Genomic DNA, 12,158 nt, shown 5'->3' on the forward strand with positions numbered 1-12,158 from the left:
CCCAATACTCCAGGTGTGGCCTCACCAGTGCCGAATAGAGGGAAATAATGCTCCTACTGATGCTGCCCAATATGTCGTTGGCCTTCTTGGCAACAAGGGCACACTGCCGACTCATATCCAGCTTCTCATCCACTGAAATCGCCAGGTCCTTTTCTGCAGAACTGTTGCTTAGCCAGTTGGTCCCCAGCCTGTAGCAGTGCATGGGATTCTTCTGTCCTAAGTGCAAGATTCTGCACTTGTCCTTGTTGAACCTCATCAGATTTCTTTTGGCCCAATCCTGCAATTTGTCTAGGTCACTCTGGACCCTATCCCTACCCTCCACTGTATCTACCTCTCCCCCCCCGCCCCAGCTTAGTGTCATCTATGAACTTGTTGAGGGTTCAATTCATCCCATCATCCAGATCATTAATAAAGATGTTGAACAAACCGGCCCCAGGACCAACCCCTGGGGCACTCCGCTTGATACCAGCTGCTAACTAGACATCGAGCCGTTGATCACTACCCGTTGAGCCTGACAATCTTGCCAGCTTTCTATCCACCTTATAGTCCATTCATCCAATCCATACTTTTTTAACTTGCAGGCAAGAATACTGTGGGAGACTGTATCAAAAGCTTTGCTAAAGTCAAGATATATCACGTCCACTGCTTTCCCCATATCCACAGAGCCAGTCATCTCATCATAGAAGGCAATCAGGTTGGTCAGGCATGACTTTCCCTTGGTGAATCCATGTTGACTATTCCCGATCACCTTCCTCTGCTCCAAGTGCTTCAAAATTGTTTCTTTTAGGACCTGCTTCATGATTTTTCCAGTGACTGAGGTGAGGCTGAGCGGACTGTAGTTTCCTGGGTTCTCCTGCTTCCCTTTTTTAAAGATGGGCTGTCAAGGCTCCTTCCCCACTCTGAACTTTAGGGTACAGATGTGGGGGCCTGCATGAAAACTTCTAAGCTTAAATACCAGCTTAGATCTGGTCCGCTGCCACCACTCCCAAGGGCTAGCTCCCTTCCCTGGGTAGCCTTGGGAGACTTTCCACCAATTCCCTGGTGAACACTGATCCAAAAACCCCTTGGATCTTAAAACAAGGAGGAATTAATCATTCCTCCCACCCTTTCACCAATTCCTGGTGAGTCCAGATCAATCCCCTTGGATCTAAAAACAAGGAAAAATCAATCAGGTTCTTAAAAAGAAGGCTTTTAATTAAAGAAAGAAAGGTAAAAATCATCTCTGTAAAATCAGGATGGAAAATAACTTTACAGGGTAATCAGATTCAAAGAGCCCAGAGGATCCCCCTCTAGCCTTAGGTTCAAAGTTACAGCAAACAGAGGTAAACACCCTAGCAAAAGGTACATTTAAAAGTTGAGAAAACAAAGATAAAACTAACACGCCTTGCCTGGCTGTACTTACAAGTTTAAAATATGAGAGACTTGTTCAGAAAGATGTGGAGAGCCTGGATTGATGTCTGGTCCCTCTTAGTCCCAAGAGCGAACAACCCCTAAAACAAAGAGCACAAACAAAAGTCTTCCCCCCCCCAAGATTTGAAAGTATCTTGTCCCCTTATTGGTCCTTTGGGTCAGGTGTCAGCCAGGTTACCTGAGCTTCTTAATCCTTTACAGGTAAAAGGATTTTGGAGTCTCTGGCCAGGAGGGATTTTATAGTATTGTACACAGGAGGGCTGTTACCCTTCTCTTTATAGTTATGACATGGGCATTATATTTGCCTTTTCCAATCATCCAGATACAGATTGCTCTGAATCCGTGACCTGTCCTCCTCATTATTTACAATCCCCAAATTTTTGTGTCATCTGCAAACTTTATCAATATTCAGGCATGAGAAAAGTAAGCAGCTGAGTTACTGAAACATGTCTCTGCTTACACATGTCAGTAACAACCGTAACTTTTTGTGACGGGATCCCCAGGGTGCAGCCCGGGACTGTTGGACCACTGTGCCCGCTTAACGCTCCAGCCTGGGCTGTCTCTCACAATGCTTTGCTAGTGACAAGCAGCAAACCCCTCCAGGCCCTGTTATCACGCAGCACAACGACATGTGGAGCCCCACACGCAGCTAGATTCCACGAATGCTCCCAGAGCCACTCATGAATCACACAGGGAAAGGCACCAGCCAAATCCTCCCAGCTGCCAGCCTTGTACCTTAGGAATATACCATCTTGCCCTGCTCAAGATGACGAGTGCGAATTTTTTTTTTTCACCACATCATCAATGGAAAGTGGATTTACACCATCCTTTGTAAACCTGAGCAGGTTTACCAAACACTTCAGGAAAACTCACTGGTGAAGATAAACAGTAAAACATGTTTATTGACTCCAAAAGATAGATTTTAGGTGATTATAAGTGAGAGGCAAAAAGTCAGAGTTAGTTATCAAAGTAAAATAAAATATAAGCACACAGTCTAAACTCTCAAACCTATGAGACTGGACAACATTGACATTAAGCTGTTTTTCTGAGCCCACTGGATATTGCAGTTCATAGTACACAAGTTTCACCCTTGAAACCTCTGCCAGATGCCTCTCTTGGATTCTTCAGTCTTCTGAGTGTCTTTGTTGCTTGCAGAATAGATCCCGGGGGAGGGAAGGGGGGTTTTAGGAGAAAAGGTCAAGCGTGGGCTATTGTGTTTTGTTTTATACCCTTACTTCACGTGCTTGGAGAACACAAGTCCAGGCATGTCTGCTGGGCATTGCCCCATGCAAGATAGAGCAATTGCCCTGATATGGCCTTCTGCGAGTTTGTCATTGCATTGTAGCTCCCTTGCTAGACAATGGCTCTTGATGTTTATTCAACACCCTCCAGGGCATTGGTTACTTTTCCTTGCTGTTGTCTCTGGGGAACATAAGAACATAAGAATGGCCCTATTGGGTCAGACCAAAGGTCAATCTAGCTCAGTATCCTGTCTTCTAATCATCAAGTGATACATCCCCTGTCACTCATTCTCAGTTTCTGGCAAACAGAGGCTAGGGACACCATTCCTGCCCATCCTGGCTAGTAGCCACTCATGGACCTATCTTCCATGAATGTATCTATTTCTTTTTTGAACCCTGTTATGGTCTTGGACTTCACAACATCCTCTGGCAAGGAGTTCCCCAGGTTGACTGTGAGCTGTGTGAAGAAAAACCTCCTTTTATTTGTTTTAAACGTGCCTCCTATTAATTTCATTTGGTGACCCCTAGTTCTTGTGTTATGAGAAGTAATAAACAACACTTCCTTATCTACTTTCTCTACACCAGTCATGATTTTACAGACCTCAATCATATCTCCCCTTAGCCGTCTCTTTTCCAAGCTGAAAAATCCCAGTTTTATTAATCTCTCCTCATACGGAAGCCATTCATACCCCTAATCATTTTTGTTGCCCTTTTCTGAACCTTTTCCAATTCCAATATTTCTTTTTTGAGATGGGGAAACCACATCTGCACACAATATTCAAGATGTGGGTGTACCATGAATTTATATAGAGGCAACATGATATTTTCTGTCCTATAACTATCCCTTTCTTAATTATTCCCAGCATTCTGTTACATTTTTGACTGCCGCTGCACATCGAATGGATGTTTTCAGAGAACTATCCACAATGACTCCAAGATCTCTTTCTTGAGTGGTAACAGCTAATTTAGACCCCATCATTTTATAGGTATAGTTGGGATTATGCTTTCCAATGTGCATTACTCTGCATTTATCAACATTAAATTTCAACTGCCATTTTGTTTCCCAGTCACCCAGTTTAGAGAGATCCTTTTGTAGTTCTCACAGTCTGCCTGGGTCTCAACTATCTTTAGTAATTTTGTATCATCTTCAAATTTTGCCACCTCACTGTTTACCCCTTTTTCTAGATCATTGATAGCTATGTTGAATAGGACTGGTCCCAGAACAGACCCCTGGGGGACACCACTATTTACCTCTCTCCATTCTGAAAACCAACCATTTATACCTACCCTTTGTTTCCTATCTTTTAACCAATTACCAATCCATGAGAGCACCTCCCTCTTATCCCGTGGCAGCTTGCTTTGCTTAAAATCCTTTGGTGAGGGACCTTGGCAAAGGCTTTCTGAAAATCTAAGTACACTATATCCACTGGATCCCCTTTGTCCACATGCTTGTTGACCCCCTCAAAGAATTCTAGTAGATTGGTGAGGGATGATTTCCCTTCACTAAAACCATGTTGACTCTTCCTCAACAAATTATGTTCATCTATGTGTCTGACAATATTGTTCTTTATTATTGTTTCTACCAGTTTGCCCAGTACTCAATTCAGGCTTACAGGCCTGCTGATTCCCCAACTTACAGCATGTTTTAGTAACAACCATACAACACAATCTCATAACTTCAATTGCACTAATGATATACATATTTAGCTAGAACAATGATTTTCAGCATATCACAAACTTTTCCCTGATGCCTCACATGGCATGCTTTACATGCAATATCACAATTATATTTAAATGAGGAATATGGTGCTTCCCTGAGGTATAGAGTGTCACAATTATGTCTCAGACAAAGCTGGGTGCTGGCAAGAAAGTCTCTCATGAAAAGAAACAACGGAAGTAACAGAGGTGCAGGCCCATAGACCTAAATACCAAGACCATTGTGCCCTTCATGCACATTCTGTTGAGGACAAAGTCATAGCCCAGAACCCGGGGAACTAATGTCTGTTTCCATGGGGATAATTTGGCTTCTTTCCAACATAGGAATTGCATCGCATATCAGACATATGGTCCAACTGGTCCAGTGTCCTCTCTCTGACAGTGACAGCCTCACTTGCTACAGAAGAAAGTGTAAGAAACCCAGCAGTAGGTAGACAGGGGATGATCTGACCCTCCTGAGGGTGTCACCCCTAATACCTAACAGCTAGAGACTGCCTTGTGCTCTGAAACACGTAGGTGTATAGGCTTTCCAAAATATTTATTTAGCAGTATCTTTTGTAACTGGTAGTCTTGCTATCCATGTAAATGTCCACACACTTCCTGATTCTTACTGTGGAAGCAGAGATAGAGCTGACAGGAAGGGGATTGCAATGCATGACAGTTTGTTAGCAAGAGTCAGGCTAACTGTAACCCTAATAACGCGAGATTTGTAGAAGCGAGGAATGTGTGAGGCGAGTGGGAAAGAACTGTGTGAGAAGTTGTTGCGACCTTGTGTAGATAATGTGTAGATAATATGGAATGTAGACTAAGAGTCTACATTAGTGAGAAAAACAAGATATCAGAATGACCTATGCATAAACAAAATGCAGCTGTTGCTCATTATTGTCTGTAACAAAAGGTATAAATGCTTTCTGTAATTGTTTACCTGTTGAGAGACCTGTTTAGCTCTCTCCCTCTATGCAATTGCTTGAGAAAATAAAGTATCTGACTTGCTGTACCCAAACAAAAAGTGAGAACTCTGTTATTCTCCAACATTACTTATCTCATGGCCTCAACTATTTCTTGTGGCAATGAGTTCCTCAGTCTAATTAGGCGTTGAGAGCAGAGAGCATTCTTTTTTATCAGTTTTGAATTTGTCACGTTTCATTGTAATTGAGTGTCCTCTTGACTTTGTGTTATGAGAGAGGGAGAACACATTCGCGATCTACTCTCTACCAGTCATTATTTTATAGACTTTTCTCATATCCCCTCTTATTCATCTCCTTTCTAAGGTAACAATCCCAGTCTTTTCAACAACAAAAAAAAACAAACAAACAGGACTACTAGTGGCACCTTAGAGACTAACAAATTTTTTTGAGCATAAGCTTTCATTTTTTATTTTTTTTTTTGCGGATACAGACTAACACGGCTGATACTCTGAAACCAGTCTTTTCAACCTCTCTCCGTATGAGATTTTCCCTGGGCCCTTGATCATTCTCGTTGTCCTTCCCTGAACTCCTCTAGTTCTGCAACATCCTTTGTGAGAAGGGTGCCCAGTACTACACAGAGGAGTGCAGAGAAGGATGAATCATTGATTGACTGATCCTATGACATTGTATTTTTTGTATGATTCCTCATCCTACTCTTCCTGGATCCCAATGTTTTGCTTAGTTTCTGTCCATGCTTGCACTGTGAGCAGGGTTTCACAGAGCTACAGATCATGATGCCCAGGTTCCTGCCCTGAGTTCATACAGTGAAATTAGAACCTTGTTAGGTGTTTGAGGAACTTTGACATCAATAAATACAGCATGTATGCCCATTGGAGGAAAAAACTCTAAGTCATCCACCATCATGCTGCCCATTCACCTGACTTGATTAGCTCCCTCTGAGAGCTTCTCTGGACTTCGCTTTGACCTAAATCATCTAGTGCCATCTGTAAATTTGCCACCTCACTGCTCACCCCCCTTTCTAGATTGTTAATAACTATAAAATATTTACTGTACTATTTGATATAAAGTGTATAACCCCCTATGATGTTTTGCACCCCCCCCTTCTGGGATGCAATCTGGTATACTGGGGTTTCATTGAGCTCCTCCTGCTATGCCAACCTGAATTGCCTCCCCCTGTTTTGTGAATTAGGATCTCTGGCCACTTGCAACACACACATAGACGTAGGGCCACACCCAGCTGTAGACAGAGACTGAAGTCATCTCTGTGTGAGAGGATTCACCCAGCACTCACATGCCCACACCTTTGGGGGAATAAACCCAAATTAATACTGTCCTGCACTGCGTAGAAAGAACTGCACAGCGCAAACTCATAAAAATTCACCTCAATGTGAAGTGAGATATGCCCCTCCCTGATAGAAATTGCACAAACTGGGTTTAATAATAAACAAAACACATTTATTAACTATAAAAGGCAGTTTTAAGTGATTATAAGGGATAACAAACAGAACAAAGCAGATTACCTTAGTAAAGAAACAAAAATCACAAAAAGCAACAGAGAGTCCTGTGGCACCTTTAAGACTAACAGATGTCCACAAAAACCACAAACTGAGCTTAACACACTAGATAGGTAGGATATGCATTAGCTAATATTCACCATGAGTGATAAACAGGCTGGCAGATTCTTAAGGCACAAGTTGCCTTGGCTTTCCCAGGTTTTCATACACAGGATAAAAAGCCTTCTAGCCTGGGACCATCGCTTCCCACAGTTCAGGCTTTGTTCCTCAGGTGTTTCCAGGTGTATTGTTGTAGGGAGAGTGAGGTCCTTCAATCATGTCATTTCCCCCCTTTTATATCTTTGCCCTACTTGCTGAAAAGCTCTTTTGCTGTGACCTGAGTCAAACAGTTCCCATTGTGTAGTGCTATCTCTCAGAGGTTTCTATTGTACACAGTTCCTGGGGTAATACTTGTGCTTGTGTGCATTTCCTCAATAAGCCATTAACAGTGTTTGGCCTTTTTACTGTCGTACCTGAAATGCTGCTTGTGGGTGTTTTCAACCTCAGGACATGTTTCAGCAACACATACATACCCAAACTTCATAACTTCACATACAATGATAGTACATATAATCCAACGAGATATTACTGTCCAGCAGATCAAGACTTTTCGAATGACACCTCACAAGGCATATTTTGAATAAGACTTATCCTAATTACATGACAGTGGTGTATACTGGAGTGTTTCACACCATCTCTCTGTTTCTCTCCCTTCACAGACACATTGAACATTTCTGAGCCCGAACAACGTATTGACCACCTCATGGCAGTTTTCAACCTCACCCCTTCTGACCCTTCAACATTCATCCTAACAGGCATCCCTGGCCTGGAAGCTGCCCACGTCTGGATTTCCATCCCTTTTTCTACGTCCTACATTATTGGCCTTTTGGGAAATTTCATGGTTCTGTTTGTTGTAGGCAAGGAGGAGACCCTGCACAAGCCAATGTACCTGCTGCTCTGCATGCTGGCGCTCACAGACATCGGCATGTCTACCTCCATTGTGCCAAAGGCACTGTGTATATTTTGGTTCAATTTGAAAGGCATTACTGTGGGTGGCTGCCTCACCCAGACATTCTTCCTTCACGCGGGTGCTATGATGAACTCAGCCGTCCTCGTGACAATGGCCTACGATCGCTATGTTGCCATATGTGACCCTCTGAGATACGCCACCATCCTCACCAATGCACGAATAGCCAAGCTGGTGCTAGTGGGTTTGTTGCGAGCTGTTCTCTTCGTTCTGCCCCTGCCCCTGCTCCTGAACAGGCTGCCATACTGTGGCAACCGCTTTATCCCCCACACGTACTGTGAGCACATAGCTGTAGCGAAGATATCATGTGGGGACATCGCAGTTAACAGGACATACGCCTTGGTGATAACGTTGGTAGTCCTCGCATTAGACCTGACGCTCATTGCCCTATCCTATGGTCTGATCATCAGGGCTGTCCTAAGAATGTCCTCCAAGGACGCCCACCAAAAAGCCCTCAACACCTGCACAGCCCACATCGGTGTGATGCTGACATCTTATATTCCCTTCCTCTTCTCCCACATGACCCACCGGTTCGGTCAGGGCATTACTCCCCACGTTCACATCATCTTGGCCAACCTCTATTTCCTCATCCCCCCCATGCTCAACCCTATCATTTATGGGGTCAAATCCAAAGAGCTTCGTGACAATGTGGGCAAATACACCTGCAGAATGTGATTGTTAGGGGGCACTGACTTTAAACCTCTGTGACAACAGGGGGAAAGATATCTCCTCATGAATCAATGGTGCTCTGCCCCCATTTGGCTGAGCTCAACATTGTGGAAGTTCAGAGTCTGAGAAGTTCCTCACACCTAAAGTCTTATAACTCCATCATCAAGTTCTCCTCTCCCTGTTGCTGAGTTCCCGCTCTCTGACCATCACTTGACCTCTTTCAGCATCACCCGTCAGCCCTCAGCCCCACAAACCCTGTCAATCAGCTTTTCAGTGACTTCCAGACCACCAAAATATCTCGCAGCTGTCTGATGCAAGGTGGCTGTCCATTAATCCCTTTGTGAACAGGGTTCTGGATCAGTTTGGATGAACGGAAGCTATGCTTTCACATAGACAAAGACAAAGAAAGAAACTACGATGCTGAACTACTTATTGTATGTGCAATGATTCGGTGAACAAAATGTACCCGATTTGTCTACTTCCAATCACTCAGGAAGCCTGGAGGATAAACCAAATGTTTCAGTTTCAAAGTGCTAATAGAGGAAAGCAGCTGTAGGATTTAAGGACATTCAACTAGAGCTTGTTGGTGAGTGTTATGAATCTGTGTGTTTTTGAGAACTGGACTGCTGTGTTAAACTCTGACATCACCTTTGAGTCAAATATCTTACTGCTTAATAATAAATGGAGATATACATATCTCATAGAACTGGAAGGGACCCCAAAAGATCGTTGAGTCTAGCCCCCTGCTTCCACTAGCAGGACCAAGTACTGACTTTGCCCTAGATCCCTAAGTGGCCCCCTCAAGGATTGAATTCACAGTGCTGGGTTTAGCAGGCTACTGCTCAAACCATTGAGCTATGCCTCCCCTCAGCTTTACACAGTTGATTTTGGAGTTGATTTTCTACTGGAACATTCAAAATACACACTAACGATTCCTGTTGTCAAAGACATCAAATGTAGGTGTCGAGATTTCATGTTGGAGTGTGTGAAACAGGTGAACAGGGATTGCCACCAAATGTCCAGATGATTGAAACACTTGCAGTACTAAGACTTTCTACTGTGATCAGCCCCTCATGACCAAGATTAGCTGATATCTCTTTTTTGCCATTGTTTTGTGGAGACCTTGAACACTTGGAGCAGCAGTGGAAAGTTATGCCTATGGCTCACTGGCCTCTTACTCAGGACAACCAAGTTGAGCAGTTTTGGGTTGAAGTTCTCAAAAACATGGATGTCATTGAGGAGAAAGTCTTTAGAGAACTTGGCTCATTTCCTCTTTTGCTGCTGTCATTACCTGTTAGCAACACTAAAATAGAAAGATTGTTTTCTCAGATGAACTTGATAAAAACAAAACTGCACAACAAGATGCAAGAGCAGCGTATAGAAAACATTCTTCATGTTAGGGGGCATATATGAAATGACACAAAATCTGTTGTGAAGAGTTTACACCGACGAAAGAAATGATTGCACTGGTCACTGCTGGTGGATGACCAGCAGCAGAAGAATTCTACTTCAGATGAAGACAGCGAGGATGAAATGTTGCCCTTTAGAGACTAACAGTAACAAACTAAATCAACACAAAATATGGACATTGACTACTAGGACTGAATGAAAAAAAAATAATATAATTTTTTTTTCACTACATACATTTTGGGCTACATTTGCGTTATTTTAAACACTGTCATTCACCATTTTTTGTTTGAAACATCTGCCGAACCTCAATTGGGATACAAGAACTAGTATTGGGGCTTTGAATGTGAATTTGATTTTCATCTCGCTTTGTGGCTAATGTGAACGCTCGCTGGGGCTTATAGGGTTTTTTTAATCAAATCTGTCCTAGGTATCTAACAAAAGTTTTCATTCGGTACTTGATGTATAGTTATAAACTAACCCCAAAGTTGCCCATGTTTATTAAGTGGTGCTGGGCTATTAATGCAGTAGAAACCTGGCAACCACAAGCCCAGACCTGGGCCGGAGGTAGAGCAGCGGCACTGAGGCACAGCTGGGGGCCTGAAGAGCACCAGAGTAAGGAGCTGGGGCAGCGCAGCCCAGCTGCACCTATGGATAACCAGGGCTGAGCTACAGCAGGGAACTGCAGGGCCAGAGCCAGGATAGTGGGTGCTGGATGTGCCACAGGTAACATGGCCGCTGAGCATGATGAGTTACTGGGGAGAACAAGGTGGGGCCATGGGCAGAGAGTTCAGGACAGGGAGACATTGCTAGACAGGAGGGCTTTGAAGGCTGGACTCAGAGTGGGGCATGTGAACCTGATGGGGGGGCTAATGCTGGGGGGAGGGTCCTGCCACCTAGAGCCTGAGGGAGTGTGGACGCTGTCAGAGCAGGTGTCTTACCCGTGGTATCACCACAGAGCATCCAGGGCTGGGAGGGAGGCCTGTTACGTGTGAGAAACAGATTGGTATTTTTTCTTACATCCCAGAGACGGATGTTTTTGGTGTTCCCCATGCCCATAGAGTGGGTTTCCTTTTTTCTCATAGTTTTTTCCACGTGTTCATTATTTTTCTTACAGTTGCTGTTTAATAAATTGTATGTGGTTTGAGCGTAATGCAGTGATCCGTGGATCAGGGAAGTGCTGGTGCTGAGAGAGTGCCCCAGAGTGGGGACATCATAGCCCCTGTCCTAAGTGATCATGATGAGAATGGAGGTCAAACACAGGGCCGGTTTTTGACATGGGCAGTTCCGGCTATGGCCCAGGGCAACGTGCTGAACGCGATCTGGTTTGATTCCTATCACATGACCTGACCTTCCGACCAAGAGCCGACTGGGCTTACGGAGGCAGGCAACCGGCCATCCAGGTGAGAGACACGCATCTCTGGAGAGGGCAGACCCAAGCTGGAGCTTCACCAGGCAGGCACTCAGCCAGGGAACTCCTCCAGTCACAGCAGGGACACGGGGCCACCTGCACTAGAAGCCATGCCTGGTGTGGGGCTGGGCTGGAAGAGGCTTCCTATCTGATCCTTGGGATGGGCAGCTGAGGTTGGTGGGGGGAAGAGGTGGTGGGGTGCACATGCCAGCACATCTAAGTGTCCACACTTGCTCAGGAAAGGGCTTGCTCTTCCCCCTGGCACTGCTGGCAGGTAGGGGAGTGCACACCTAGCTCCACACAAAAGGGAGCACCACGGTAACCGAGGGCACTGGAGCCTGCTCCCATCCCTCCCCTGCAGACCAATGATACATGGTAAGTCAAAAACATGGAGACCTGGGAGTAGGGTTGGAATTTGTGGGGAGCATGGGCTGTTATAACAGTGATAAGGGATAGACAAGACAGAACTGGGGTGGGGGGATAAAATCAGTATCTTAGATGTCTGTATACTAATACGAGAAATATGGGGAATAAGCAGGAAGAACTAGAAATGCTAGTAAATAAACACAACTATGACATTGTTGGCATTACAGAGACTTGGTGGGATAACAGGCATGACTGGAATATTGGTATAGAAGGGTACAGCTTGCTCAGGAAGGACAGGCAGGGAAAAAGGGAGGAGGTGTTGCTTTCTGTATTCAAAAGGTATACACTTGGACTGAGGTTGAGATGGAAATAAGAGACAGATTTGTTGAAAGTCTCTTGATCTATCAGTAAGGATAATGGGGGCAAAAA

At 44.4% G+C, this 12,158-nt stretch overlaps 1 protein-coding gene across 1 annotated transcript; it reads left to right on the forward strand.

Moving 5' to 3' along the window:
• The first annotated feature begins 7,612 nt into the window (after nt 1–7,612).
• Nucleotides 7,613–8,551, forward strand: LOC112120778 (olfactory receptor 52D1-like). Its single transcript, XM_024219921.2, has one exon. The coding sequence runs from the start codon at nt 7,613–7,615 to the stop codon at nt 8,549–8,551; it is 939 nt and encodes a 312-aa protein (XP_024075689.2).
• Nucleotides 8,552–12,158: the final 3,607 nt, after the last annotated feature.

Source organism: Terrapene carolina, unplaced genomic scaffold, assembly GCF_002925995.2.
Source record: "Terrapene carolina triunguis isolate 2854851 unplaced genomic scaffold, T_m_triunguis-2.0 Scaffold245, whole genome shotgun sequence".
Taxonomy (NCBI): Eukaryota; Metazoa; Chordata; order Testudines; family Emydidae; genus Terrapene; species Terrapene triunguis.